This window comes from Macrobrachium nipponense, chromosome 6 (genome assembly GCF_015104395.2).
Source record: "Macrobrachium nipponense isolate FS-2020 chromosome 6, ASM1510439v2, whole genome shotgun sequence".
NCBI classification, from domain to species: domain Eukaryota; kingdom Metazoa; phylum Arthropoda; class Malacostraca; order Decapoda; family Palaemonidae; genus Macrobrachium; species Macrobrachium nipponense.
The window spans coordinates 98,604,645-98,619,420 of NC_061108.1; the positions used below are offsets into that span (position 1 = coordinate 98,604,645).

At 42.7% G+C, this 14,776-nt stretch overlaps 2 protein-coding genes across 2 annotated transcripts in view; one reads left to right on the forward strand and one right to left on the reverse strand.

Moving 5' to 3' along the window:
* Positions 1 to 14,776, forward strand: part of LOC135216664 (uncharacterized) — a 388,956-nt gene that overhangs the window by 50,221 nt on the left and 323,959 nt on the right. The gene's annotated exons all lie outside the window — the stretch shown is intronic.
* LOC135216225 (uncharacterized) overlaps positions 6,562 to 14,776 on the reverse strand; it is a 9,129-nt gene continuing 914 nt past the window's right edge. Inside the window, exons 2-4 of the mRNA XM_064251357.1 lie at positions 14,070 to 14,309; positions 7,045 to 7,152; positions 6,562 to 6,915 (exon numbers count right to left, since the gene is read on the reverse strand). Of these exons, the coding sequence (XP_064107427.1) occupies positions 6,577 to 6,915; positions 7,045 to 7,152; positions 14,070 to 14,309 (687 nt within the window). The 3' untranslated portion in view covers positions 6,562 to 6,576. The remainder of the gene's footprint in view (positions 6,916 to 7,044; positions 7,153 to 14,069; positions 14,310 to 14,776) is intronic.

Here is a 14,776-nt window from a genome sequence, read left to right on the forward strand (position 1 = left end):
GAGCATTCAGATCAAAAGATATCAAATCTTTGTGCAAACACAATGAAGGAGCCTTTTTGAAAGAACTCCTCAGCACTAAAGCCAGGGTGTTCTTTGATATGGGCAAGTCTGGTCTTTTTCGGAACAACTGCGATTGTCCGAAGGACTTCGACTTCTTAGTTTATTGTAGCTAAAACTTGAGACCCACAGGGCACAGGACTCTCTCTGGCTCTTGCCCAATAACTTTTGCCATCCCTTGATTCCAAGCTCCAGGCCCAAGGCGACTTGACGGGTTTCCATTCTTAGGCCACAACGGAAGGTTTAGCGAACACACCGCATTGTGTTCCCCTAAAGCCAAAACTTCTGACGATGGCTTAAAAACCTCACTAACCCTCTTTGTCGTATCTAGAGTGGTTAGAAAATAGGCCTTTTTGGTCACGTGCAATAAGTTAACCAAAAGGAGAGGTTCGAAAGCTTTGACATCAAGAACTTCAGACTACGTCTAAGTTCCATATAGAAAGCTTCGATCTGGACATGCACAGTCAGTCCGTCTGTACTAAAGTCAGGTGACCGACCAGTAGACCAGTCAGACGAATCAAGGACAGCAAGGCTGTACCCTGAAGACCATAAGGCACTATTCTTCGCTGAAGGATGAGTGTCTGGACTGCCTGGGCGATTCAAACTAAGCAAACCTTGGGGGGTGTATCAACGCAACCCAACATCGTTAGCGAATCAACTCCTGAGCAACTCCTGACTCGAGCTTCTGGTGCCAGGAGAAAGGAGCGAGGAGCAAAAAAGGCGATTCAGCCCCGAAGGACGAATGCCTGACAGTCCAACCTGGTCTCATGTTAAAACGATCATCGGGGGTGTATAAACGCAACCGACTTCGTCAACAAGAAACTCAAGGCTACCATATGTCGCCTGATCTCGCACAAGTGTCTGACTCCGAGAAAACAGGTGAGACAAAAAGTAGATGGTGAGCGAGTTTCGAGATTCCACAGAACTCAAAGATCGTGAAGGGCTTTGTTGTTTGACAGAAGCAAATCTCTGAGCCCAAAGGCCATCAACAACATATTTGCGTATTTTTCTTTAATAGTTGTGACTGCCAGCTTATCCCATTCCTCAAATGGAAAGGGAAGACGGTAACTTATGCTGTCAACATCTCGATAGTCTGAATGTGGTCAGACTCAGAGCGGAGAGGTTATAGGTACCTTTCGTGTAGAGTAGACCGACTCTCTCGGAAAAAATCCTTGGAAAGTGAACTAGGAAGGACGTGACCTCTGTGAATCTAGGATCTTGAAGGCCAACATGGGGCGATCAGCGTCATTGTCGCTCCCTGTGACGTCATAAATCATCTTATAACATTTCCTAAGCGTTTGAAAAAGGGGAAAAGAGACTAAACATCCATCCCCGTTTAATATCATAGGATGGCGTTTAATGGTACCGCTCCCGGATCGAGAATAAGGGAGCAGAGAAGAAGAAGCCTCTTCGTCCTCAACATAGCATAGAGATGAATGAAAGGACGTCCCTAAAGTCTCCACAACTCTCAACGTACTTCTAAAGATAGAATCCACTCGGAAGTCAGTAGTTGCTGCCGTCGATCGAGACGATTCGTACGGACTTTTGCAATCCTGTAACGAACCTCTAGAGGATCGTTACATTTTACGTCTGTTGTTATAATAGGCTCTTTCTCGTAAACCCGAACAGGGACCAAGAGAAGATACTTCCTAAGATATGAGAGAGCTGTGGAAGATCAGAGTTGATATGGACCACTGGTTCCAAAAACTCGTTTCGAGGACTGGAGGGACGACCGAATTGCTTCCACTTCTCTCAGATTATGATCCAGGACATCTGAAACCCTCTCCAGATGTCCGACACCTTCTTTCTATCACCTCAGGTGATACTTGACGCACTGAGAGATGTTCAGAATCATTCCTAGATCTCGAATAAAATTTCAGTTTCCCGGAAGGAAAAACAAATAGAGGTCAGAATTGCAGTCTATTCAGAGAAACAAACTTCTTTAGGAAGTAAATGGTCCCCAGCAAGCTCATCCATTCCCTCACACAGTATGTTTACTTCCCTAATAAGGCTGCGCTTTACCTAAGCAGGAGAGCATATAATAGTGCAATGTTGCGGTAGACTCGTAGTCCTATACCGTGCGGTAACGAGCACCGAAAGGAGAAAGATATCTCTGTTGAACATAGTAAGGCAAAACGAATGCAATGTTTATTCATTCATGTAAGAAATCCCCTCAATCTTAGGCTAAAGTCCGTAATTGTAGGGCAGAGATACAGTTAGTCAGTCAATCCCGCAGGAGAGACGTAACCGCCAGCACAGAGATACGGTTATTCAGTCAATCCCGCAGGAGAGAGAGAAGTAACCTACCGCGCATGACAGCGCACAAGCTGGTACTGGCTCGGTTGGACTGGAGGACAGTCACAGCAGCAGCTTACGAACGTCGCCTCTTAACTTTATGCCTGGGTTGCCAGCTACCCTATTCTACGAAGAAATAGGTCCATTATTTTTGAGCAGAAAGAGACTCTCAAGCTGGTATATTTAAGCGAAACAGAAAACACTAAATATATAGATGCGTTTGTGTCGTCATAACACTACCATACAACGGTAAAAGATAAATCGGAAACTCCTGGAATGCTGCAGGGAGTAACGATTAAGTGTCCTTAAAATAATAGACAATAGACCTCTCGGCTCCCATCCGAAGAGGTAACTACAGCAAGCGTATATGACTTGAACCAACCAGTAGTAAAATAACGCAAGGCAAAATATGATATTATATTACAATAAAGTTTGTTCATACTTACCTGGCAGACATATATATAGCTGAATTCGGAAATACAGCTACATACATATCTGACAGGCAAGTTTCATTAACAAAACTTAGAGAATCGAAGCAGACAGCTCAAGCTTCTTATGTTATTGGACATAAGCGTTCATTGACGTAGTCTACAAGTCTATTTCTTGTACGAGTCAGCGAATGACGAATGAGAGCTCTTCCGAATCTTGTCAATAAGAGCTTATTCGCTTATGCAATATCAAGTTAATGAGATGTTTGTCAATGAGAACTAACCCATTTACGGGACAAAGAGATATTTTGTCAATGAGGGGATACCCACTTACTTGACAAAACGATAGTATATTGTCAATGGGGGAAAGTCACTGAATTGACAAAACGTAATCCAGGTAAGTTCGAAGCATTTTATTTTTCCGAATTTGCCCATCCTCAAACGAGGAAGGGGCAAGAATCCTGTTAAGAGACTGGTCTTACGGCAGGTAGAACGACGATGTTCAATTCGGCAGCGAGTCCCGACTGACTAGAAACTAACAAAATCTATCATCTGAAAAACCCTTTCTGATGGGCTAAAAAGCTTGCAAAATTATCCTGGGGAAGAGGAAGAAACTCTCCAACCAGCTTCCTCTCCCGTATCACAACTAAGCCTGCTAAAGCTTAAAATTTATTGGCAGTATGGCAAAGGAAGTCCTGTCTTGCGCTTTCCTGAAGAGCGTCCTTTTGATGAGTGCCTTTGCAAGAATCCTACTGAACGTTGCCGAGAGTCCTGAGGTGCAGGACGTCGAGCCTTTACATAACCCGTAACTGCCTTATCGCAAAGTCTTGACTGCGGTAGAGAAAACGAGATCTTCCCTTGAGCTTTCCTTAACTCCATCCACCTTTGCGAAAAGCAATATATATTGACAGAGACCTCTTGAATTCACGAAACCCGAGGTCTTGCTGGGTTTCGAAGACGAAGTTGTCTGTTCACTTTAAGCTTCCTCCGAAGCACTGCTTGCTTCACATTCTTGAGGCTCAAATCTTAAACAAGAGCTTGAAGAGTTCAACAGAAACGTTCAGTCAGGAGACAAACCTGGCGTGCGCTGGCACGAGCTCGGCGTCCACTGGCGAGGACGCTCCGGCGTCCATGGCTGGCGCCTCTTGGCAATGCACCTGGCGCGCCTGGACGTCCCGTATCCGAGCGTCCCGTTCAAGCCGAGCGTCAAAAGAAGCGTGCAGAAAAGCGTCACGCTCCTGACAGGCGTCAAACAAGCGAGAGAAACTGCCTTCTTTTTCATATTTCTCGGTGGAAAGACGTACACGTGATCAGGCGACGTTCGCCTTCTTACTTCTCACTGAAAAGCATAACGAGAGAGAGGGGACGTGAAGCGTCCTCTTCTATAAAGCTTCTATTTAGAGGGCGCGAGTCCTTCCGAGCTCCAACCCCTGCACGGGGAGGACGCCTCGGAGGACGAGAAGCAATCCTTCGAGATTCGTGCACGTGCACGATCTTCCGCAGCCTGGGAAGCGTCAACAGGTCCTACCGAAGGGACGCCAGATCGATGTGGGTTCCCCGTAACCCTCCTTCGGCTTTCGACATGCCCTCTCCCTGGTCCTGGGAGTCCGACAGAGGTCCAGGCCTAGAGGCGTTATGGGGCCGATCTGACGTTCCCTCCTGACGAGAGAGAGGACGTGAAGTGTCCTCTTCTCTAAAGCTTCTTAGAGGGCGCGAGTCCTTCCGAGAGCTCCAACCCTTGCGCGGGGAGGACGCCTAGGAGGACGAGAGGCAATCCTTCAGGATTCGTGCACGTGCACGCACTTTGGCAGTCTGGGGATTTTCATCAGAAAATGCCGAAGGCACGCCAGATCGGTGGGGGTTCCTCGTAACCCTCCTTCGGCTTTCGACATGCTCTCTCCCCAGGTCCTGGGAGTCAAGCAGAGGTCCCGGCCTAGAGGCGAAATAAGGCCGATCTGACGCACCCTCCCCTACACAAGGGGCACTGTTATGGACTTAGCCACTTCACTATTGCTCTCTAAAGCAAGCACTTTCGATTCTAAGTTACGAATCGAAAGAGTATTAGAGAAAGGGCAATAACCTCTACAGACACTGTTTTAGGGCCCGAAGGCAACATTACAGGGTTAGGAGTAACAATAACAGAAGTAGCACTCTTCACAACAATGAAGGAGAGCGATCACCTCTCGCAGACATATTCATAACCCGTAGGCCATACTATAGGGTTAGGCAAAATAAAGTCTACAGGAAGGTTAGCAGGTTCACTACCCTGACTTTTGTTTACTGATTAATTGCGTACATACGAATCATACTTTTTCCTTACGGAATTAGACATGTTTACTGATTAATTGCGTACATACGAATTATACGTCTTCCTTACGGAATTAGACAAAGTCTCACACTCCTTACATGACAAATCTCAAGAAAGAAGCAAGACCCATACCCCTCGTGCATACCAAGTGCGGATCTACCGAAGCTTTCGGTAGCCACACCCTATCTTTGCAGACAACACCCTCTGAAACTAGCCTAACTAGATTCAGATATCTTATGCAAAAATGAATCAAATTCAAATCAATTTAAGATAGCGTATGCCTAGCCACAAATCCAAGTAAATAAATTAAAAGACAATTAGGATACTTAGCGGCAATGAAGTTTCCAAAATCCTAAGCCGGAGGTACTGAAAACAGGTGTTTTCACCACCGGCGACAGAAAAATTATGAATAGAAAATGGGAATGGTTCCTGATACCCGCCTCCCAGCGGCGGGAATGGGTACTAACCACCTGGCCGACCACTGCGTGTGTCAGAAGTTTTTTAAATTCTGTCGGACTTCAGAAAATACAGCTATATATATATCTGACAGGTAAGTTTCATGAACAAAATATGATATAATGATTTAAAACAATATATTTCTTAAAGCAGAAGGTCTCAAATATATCCATCAGATTAATAACTAGACAAGAATAATAGCTCTCTCTCTCTCTCTCTCTCTCTCTCTCTCTCTCTCTCTCTCTCTCTCTCTCTCTCTCTCTCTCTCTCTCTCTCTCTCTGTATGCATTTCTTTCGTTACTGTTCGTTGTACTCTATTCTATCCCCCCCATCTCTCTCTCTCTCTCTCTCTTCTCTTTGTCCATATATATATCAATCATTATTGCATTTCTTTGCCTGATTACCGTAATGTCCCTCCTCCTCCCAATCGAACCATTCTAACTATGTACTGGTTGTTTGAACGTGGGCCACCTTCATGGCAAGAAGTACAGTGGACCCCCCGTATTCGCGTTCTCCGGATTCGCGGACTCACACATTCGCGGATTTCTCTCGGGAACGTTTCCCTGGATTATTCGCGGAAAATTCGCGCATTCGCGGTATTTTTCTATGAGAAATATCCACAAATTCCTGGCTTTTGTTATCAATTTCATCATAAAATGCACTTTTTGTGATAAAACTATTAAAAAAACCAAGTATGAAAATTTTTAGTGGTTTTTCTTAAGTTTTAACTAACAAAATAGGCTGTTTTTAGCGTTTTTATAGGGGTTCCAAACATTCGCGGATTCTAACTATTCGCTGGGGGGTCTGGTACGCATCCCCCGCGAATACGGGGGGACCACTGTACATGATTTCCCCGAGCCAGGCTTGGCGGGGCAACGCCAGTTTTGTTGCTGGCTGTACACTGGGAGCAAACAGATGATGAATAAGATATACTCATCCATTAACTAACTACTGCTGATCAATAGCTATTATTTGCCAATTAAGGATTTACAGATCCACATGAAACTGCAACTGTGTTGCACCAAGAAAATACTATAAAATACTGTACCACATTACCTCTGCTAAGTGAAGGCGTCCAACATGCTCTTCAGCAATCTTTTGAAGTAATGGCTTCAAGGAGTGACATGGCTCACACCAATCTGCATGAAAGTTGACAATCACAGGAAGAGAATTTCGCATGACTTTATTCTTGAAGTCATCTTCTCCTGCGATCATATAAATATCATTATGATGGTCACTCAGATGTAGTCTTCTGATACCAGCTGCAGCACTTATATGAACTACATGTCTTCTAAGACTATTAAGACCCAAACAGGGAACTTTCTCAAATACTGCAGTAAACATGGGCAAAACATTAGCCATTTTCATTGCCTATGCTGTGCTTTCCTCAATGTTATCAACAATATAAAGAGTCAGAAAACTTGGAAAAAACAGTTTTGTACTTAATTGGAGGTAATCCTGCGTTGATTACTGAGCTTTGATTTTTTTCAGTGATCTTGCTTGTATAGGTTCAGTCCAATGTGCGATAACAGCACCAAAGCCAACAACAGCTGATACTCCACAAATAAGAAGTATTATTACCCGTGGAATGAACAGGTGATCAATAACCTGAAATAAAATAAATTACTCGACTTATAAAATGTAAGACAAAAGATAGTAATACCTATAATGTACAGGCTTACGACATGGGTTCCGTTCTTGAGATGCGTCGTAAGCCAGAAAATCGTCAAAAATCCTAAGAAAACCTTACTTTTAATGCTTTGAGTGTATTTAAAACTATGTAAACTGCATTTTTATTGCACTTTTCATCTAAATCACCTTCAAATATTGATTATTTTGCATATTTGGAGTCATTTCTTCTGTCAGATCAGCGTCATAAGCGACATAACCCTGGAACAGGCGCCGTAAACCTGGAAATAATTTCTGGTGAATATAATTGAAAAGTGTTGTAAACTCGGAAAGCCATAAGCCGAACCCGTCGTAAGCCAGGGACTGCCTATAATAGGAACTTCCATACATTGTCATACATCCTAATCAAAGATTTGACAGATCTTGCTAATTTGTTTTTACTTTTCAATAATTACCAAGTACAACACTACTAGTAAGTATGGCTCACCATTTTATTTATGCTAAAGTTTTGGCATCGTCGCCAAGACAAACTTCAGGATTATTGTAAGCAGATTCTAAAGTGTCCCATCCTATTCATAACTATAATTTGGAATATTCTCTCTAAAATATTTATGAGGAATTATTTAGTCACACACAGACCTACTACATATACTCACTCCTTTTAGGAATAAGGCAGTCCCCAGGTTACGACGGGCTCGGCTTACGAAGTTCCGAGGTTAAGGCCCTTTTCAATTATATTCATCAGAAATTATTTCCAGGGTTACGACGCATGTTCCAGGGTTACGGCACCTAGTTTTTTTTATGAAAAATGCAATAAGAATGCAGTTTACATAGTTTTCAATGCCCCCAAAGGATTAAATGTAAGGTTTTCTTAGGATTTTCAGCGATGTTCCGGCTTACAACGATTTTCGGCTTACAACGCGTCTCAAGAACGGAATCCCTGTAGTAACCCAAGGACTGCCTTACACAATAAATCTTACATAAACAAAAAAAAAACAATTTCCAACATCATAACTACAATATTCAATGACATATTTTTAAAACGCTTTTCCCTCCATTTTATATAGCTCCTCCTGCTGCTGGCACAGAAGTAAAAGCTATACATATACTAATGGAGAGGTAAGGTTCATTTCAAAAAGTAATTTTTAGGGTCAAGAGCAGAACACAAAATATTTTATTAAATACTGTAAATGCTCACTTATTATAATAATAGAATTTCCGAGCAAAAGTTAACACTGTATCAAGAAAGAATCATCACAATAGAAAAGCAAATTTCAAAGGAAAATTTAACAAAACTAAAAATTAATTTCAAAAAGGAGAATGATATAAAAAAACTATTTTAAAATGAGATAATGTAACATTTAAAAAATAATTTTAAATAAAGTATTGCTTCACTTATTACAACAGTTCAATAACAGGTACTAATACTTATGTAAATCTAGTGTTCCTAAACCACGTAACCATGTGCAATTTACCGAAATTCTCCCATTGTTATGACATATACCTACAGTATTGTAGTGTTATTCTAGTTTTTTTATTCTCTTAATTGTCATCTGCCAAAAATAAATAATGCAATGAGCCATTCAATAAGTATTGCAAATAACAAATAGCCATTCAATAAGTATTGCAAATAACAAAGTTCATATTAAATTCTTTGGTAACACCATATTTTCAACTACCATTAGAATTATTTTCTGGGCTCAGCCCATGTCGCTTCGTGAAATGTCCCTTTAGCACACATTTCTAAGGTAAATATTGCTAGCATTACCAGAGAAAAAGCTAAATTGGAATGTCAGAATATTCTGACTCACTCATCTTATATAAAAGGTGTCGGTATGGTTTCTGGAATGAGTGAAACTACTACCATGGGTCTCTTACCATTTAGATCCATCCTTCTACAAAATCCCCCTACCTGAGAGGGCCGATGCAAGGCCCGCACCCAGCTACGACTACTACTAGCGCTCCCGACGCCATCACCAGCGCCTCTACCAAACATCCTTTTCGTTAGCACCATCTTGCGCACACATGTTTTTTCTTTGCTGTGTTTTGTGCTTTGATTTCTGGATTTATCCTTATAATGGGAACTTCAAGCCATCGCCGCATCTAAGTTAATTACTGCTAGAAAGTGTTTCACTTAATTTTAGGCAGCCAGGGACCCGTTTAAACCATTTTTATATTTAGGTTAGAAGACGGCACCTCCTTCGGCCTGGTTATAGAGTTGTCTCGGGCGGCTCGCCCCATGAGTTTCATTGTTTCATGCTTCTTCGGTCTCCTATACCGTTGTGGCTTGAATATTAGCAGTATATATATTTACATTTTTATGCGTTGTGCAGCTTTTCCATGTTTATTCATGCTCAGAATTTTCACGGGGATCCTAAGCCTCTGTTGAGTCGTAGCCTACATCGCTCCTTAGCTCGTGTGCATGCATGCATGTTCCTTTTTTCGTTTCGGTGTTTATTTGGCTCCTTTTCGGACATTGTCCTTCCTTTAGTCCTGACCACCCTGGCCGCCCCCCACCCTTTGTCTACGTATCGGCAGAGGCCCAGCCCGAGTTGTTAGCATCTCCCTTTCTTGGTTGGCTCGTCTAGCTTCTCCAGGACTTTGCTTTCTCTCTGTCTGCTTTTATTTATTTTTTTTTCTTCCTCTTCCTGTGTTCTGTAGGCTATTGTTGATGCATGCTTTGAGGCGGTTAGAGGTAGCCTAGGCCACCTCAGACTGCCTGGCCTGTCTTACCGCGTGGGTCTTCACCACGTTCACGACGAGCCAGGCAATCGCCACGAGCCACCCGGCTGCTGTTCCCCATTGCTTTCTTAACCCCCATAGGAGGGGAGAGTACCGCTCGCTCGTCCCGTTGCCATGACAACCATCCGAGCTCCCTCCCTTCTTCCCCCTCTCCACAGGGGGATACGGGAGTCTGCAGGGGGACATCCAAGGCTGGCTCAGCTCGTACTGCTCTCACTCTTCGGTACCAGGGGGGGGTCTCCCATGCGGTCGGTCTTGGCTGGCCACCCGACTCGGCCGTGCTCGGACCTCCTCGGGTTCCGATCAGCTCTCTCTCACCCTGAGTCACCACCCTCCCCACCATGGCCAGATAGAGGATCCTTTAACTGGGTACGAGGCTCGACTTTTCATGGTTTACCATGATGCCTAGTTTCCAGACAAAACCGAAAGCATATGGTCTCTGTCCTGCAGCAGCTTCTCCCTGGAACCTGCCAAGACCAACCAATCATCGAGGTACCTCAGCAAAAGGATTCCCTGAGTATGGGCCCCACTTGAGATGAGAGAGACCCACCCTTGTGGAACACCTGAGGGGCTATGGTCAGCCTGAAGCACAGGACTTTGATCGCGAAGACCTTGCCTCCCAGAGAGAAGCGAAGGAACTTTCTGGACGACAGATGAATAGGGATCTGGAAATATGTGCCCTACAAATCTATCGACAGCATGAAGTCACTTTCCCTCACAGCTGCCAACACTGATCGCGGGGTCTCCATCTTAAACCTTGTTTTCCCAATGAAATGATTCAAGGTGGATAAGTCCATCACAGGCCTCCAACTTCCTGATGCCTTGGGCACCAAGAAGATGTGACTGCAAAACCCCGGAGATAGACACACCACTCCCTCTATCACATCCTTGTCCAGCATCTTCTGCACTTCCTCCCGGAGAACCAAGAACTTCAGAGAATCTGGGGGATACACCCACCTGAGCAGAGGCTTGTCCGAAAGCGGGGGAGAGAAGTCGAATGGTAGTAGATACCCGCCCCGAAGGACATCTACTACCTCAGGTTGTAAGCTATGAAAATACAAATTGTCTTAGAAAATTTGTCATATTGTTATTGATTTTTTATTAGTATCCCAAGTAGGATTTTATTACTCTTGCATTTTGAAATTTTTACTTGAAAATCATTTACATTTTATTTCATGGTATGTAACTGGCATCTTACTATAGTCTTGCCACCACGACGAGAGCTCTCTAGCGTGGCATTTAAAAGATCTGCCCTGTTGTCAATTTTACAAAAACAACAACTGACATGTGTGTGACAGACTTTTGAATGTCTTTGAGACAAACCCTGAGCTATAATTATAAGATTATAGGGCTTTTCATTTCCAGTACCTACTTTATTCTTCCTTTTCCTCCATGCTTCTCAATCTCTCTCTTTCTTCTAAATCTTACAGCTGTCCGAGTGAGCTTTTTTTTTATGGGATAACATAGGCCCTCCAATTGCTTTTTCATATAAAAACACCTATTTATTTTTTATAAGATTGCCTTTCCTCGGCTGTGAAGTTGATGTCTACCCATGGCTGTGAGATGACCAGGAATGACTTGTAAGTTGGTTTCAAAGTCACTCTACGCTTCAATCAGGCAAAAACTGTTGCCGCCATATCATATTCAAAGCAATATTCAGTTATTGTTTCCTCTATTATTTGTCAGAGAGACAGAGAGAGATCTCTCTATATTGCATTGTTTATTTTCTTACTCGTCAAACTTACTTTGTTATGCTTTATTTCATATTTCCTTGCTCACCAATTTATTCTATACCTACAATATTAAGAAATCAAGATATGTATATAAAGGAGAAATGCTTCCAGACATATACCGTGACCACCGAAAGTGCCCCAGGAGAGAATCTAAGCAGCTTATCCATAGATTAAAATGCACGTGGAGCTGTTTGAAATATTGGCAACAGAACCAAAATGCCATGTTGATGGAAAATCTGATTCCGTTTCTTGTTATTGCATAAAAAAAACGATCAGTCGTTTTATCTCTGTGTTGTTGTTATAAATTTGGCAGATATGTGGAGATTAAACATATGTGGGAGGACCCAAACAGTCCCAACAGAGAGGTCTGGTCATTTTGGAAATTTGAACTTGATTTCCAGCTGTGATGATTACAGTTTAAACCCTGCCTATTCATGGTTCTGATTTGTGTATTCACCTATTTGTGGACTTTTCTGTGGGAAAAGTATATCCACAGTATTGGTGGAAAATTGCCTATTCAGGGGTATTTTCATAGAGAAATATTCACTAATTACTATTTTTATATTATTTTTTTACTAAATACATTTTTCAAGTAGGCAGGTACATATAAGCATTTTTTTACAGTGCCTTTGGTTTTAGAACTATCAAAATGACATTTTTATGATCAAATAAAAATATTACATATACTATTACCAGTAATTACATAACTAACAGTGGCAATTCTTCTTTGTTTTAGCTATAGGTAACTACTAGTCCCGCCCACTTTTGGTAAGAGAGGAACAACTGACCCAGGTGCTTCAATTTATTTATGACTAATAATCAATCTAGGTTGCGGGGAGGAGGGTGGGCTCCCACTCTGGTAACTACTTGGTAAGTAATGACTTCCAAAATTACTAGACGGGCGCTTTGTCTTCTCCAGACTTTTTCAACAGAACTACAGGCTCTCACTGGGCAGAGGACTCTCCTCATCTTCAGGCCCTAATAATTCTGACAAATCTTAATCACAAAAGAAGGAGTCCAGGGGCTACTAGGACTATCTGTTTTGGCGAGAAAATTAAGAGATAGTGAATAGTTTGCATCTCCTCCAGAGAACCCAATTCTCCTATCCATAGCCAGAAGTTCACTTATTCCATTTGCTGTAGCTATGGCTATTAAAAAGAGCATCTTTGTCAGGTACTGAATGAGGCATCAAAGGTTCAAACAGGGCCAGAAAGCAATTTACCATAGCATCTAGATTCCAGGCCACTAAATCTTTTCCTCTTTTGCTCTTATTCAAAAATTTAATTAAGTCTGTGATGTCTTGGTTTACAGAAAAATCTAGTCATCTATGTCTGAAAACAGAGTTGAGCATAGTTCTATAACCTTTGATCGTAGACCCAGATAAGCCTCTGGAATCTGAGGGAAAGAAGAAAGTCTGCAATTTCTATCACAGTTGTCTTAGAAGATGAGATACCCTTTTTGTGTGCACCATATGCGGAAGATTGCCCACTTATTTTGGTAGACTGCTGCAGAGGATTTACATCTACATTTTGAAATTGCTCTTGCAGCCTTCTTGAAAAGCCTTTTGCTTTATTTAATCTGTTGACAGTTTTGAATCCTGTCAGCAAGAACAGGATAGCCATTGATGAAACCTCTTGAAGTACGGTTGTCTGAGCAAGTTTGTCTTCTGAGGGAGCAATCGTGGGAAGTCCGCTATCAGTTCCAACTTCCAACAGATCTGGATGCCACTCTTTTAGTGCATGGAATGGGCTACCAAAATCATGGACACATTCCTGTGTGTTAGCAACTTATTTAGTACCTCCCTTATCATCCCAAACAGAGGGAAGGCATAAAGGAATTTGTCCGACCAATCTTGTAGCACTGCGTCCGTCGCCAATGCTAGCAGATCTGGTACTGGGGAGAAGAATGTTGGTAGTTCGAGAATTTCCCCACGACCTTAAAAGGCCTGGGACCCGCAGACCTTCAGATCTACGGTCCCACTCCATGGGGATCACTTGATTACATCTGTTAAACTGATCCACAAGGACGTTGAGTTTCCCTTGCACAAATCTTGTGATGATTGTTGTCTGATTCTCCTTGGACCACAGAAGATCCCTCGCTGCTTTGCTTATTGAAAAGGAGTGCGTTCTCTCTTGTTGCTGAAGTACACTAGTGCCATTGTGTTGTCTGAGTGCACTGCTATTGTTCTGTTGTACACCTCTGATGCAAACCTCCTGAGACCTAAGTGAATAGCTTTTAAATCTTTCACATTTATGCACATCTCCTTTCCCTCCTGAGACCATACTCCCGACACTTTCTTGGTCTCTAGTAGATCTCCCCAACCTACATCCAATGCATCGGAATAGTTTAGGTCAGGGTTCTGTGGGTGAAGAGACTTTCCCTTCTGAAGTCTTCCTTCTGATCTCCATCACAGCAAATTACTTTATCAGTTTGGTTGCTACCAGGAAAACACACTGCAAATCGGGACTGACTTTTTCTGTCCCATGTGGCACAAGATAGAACTGAAACACTCTCATGTGGAGTCTTCCTAATGACATTAACTGCTCTAGCAAGGCCAGTCCTGATCAGGCTCATCCACTTGTTGGCTGAGCAACGTTGAAGGGTGAGAAACTCTTGTATTGTCTGAAGGCAAGACTCCACTGTTTTGGGTGACGGAAAAGCCTGAAAAAGAAGAGAGTTCAGAGTCATTTCCAAATAAACTATCTCTTGAGATGGAACCATCTGAGACTTTTGGAAGTTTATTAAGAAACCTAACTCCTGAGTCAACATTAGTGTCCTTTTTGAGTCCTCCGTGCACTGCTCCTATGACTGAGAGCGAAGGAGCCAGTCGTCTAGATACAGAGCTATCTTTATTTATTCTTTCTAGATGCAGCCATCTTGCTAGAGGAGCTAGAACCCTTGTGAACACCTGTGGGGCTGTCCACAGGCTAAAACAAGTGCCCTGAACTGATATACTTGATCTTGGAATACAAATCTGAGATTTCCTTGATTCTGGATGCACTGGGATGTGGAAATATGCATCCCTCATATCTACATAGACCATCTAATCTCCCTGGCGCATTGCTGATGGAATGTAGCAATTTGTCTCCATGCAAAATTTTGTCATTTGAACTAAAACATTCAGGGCG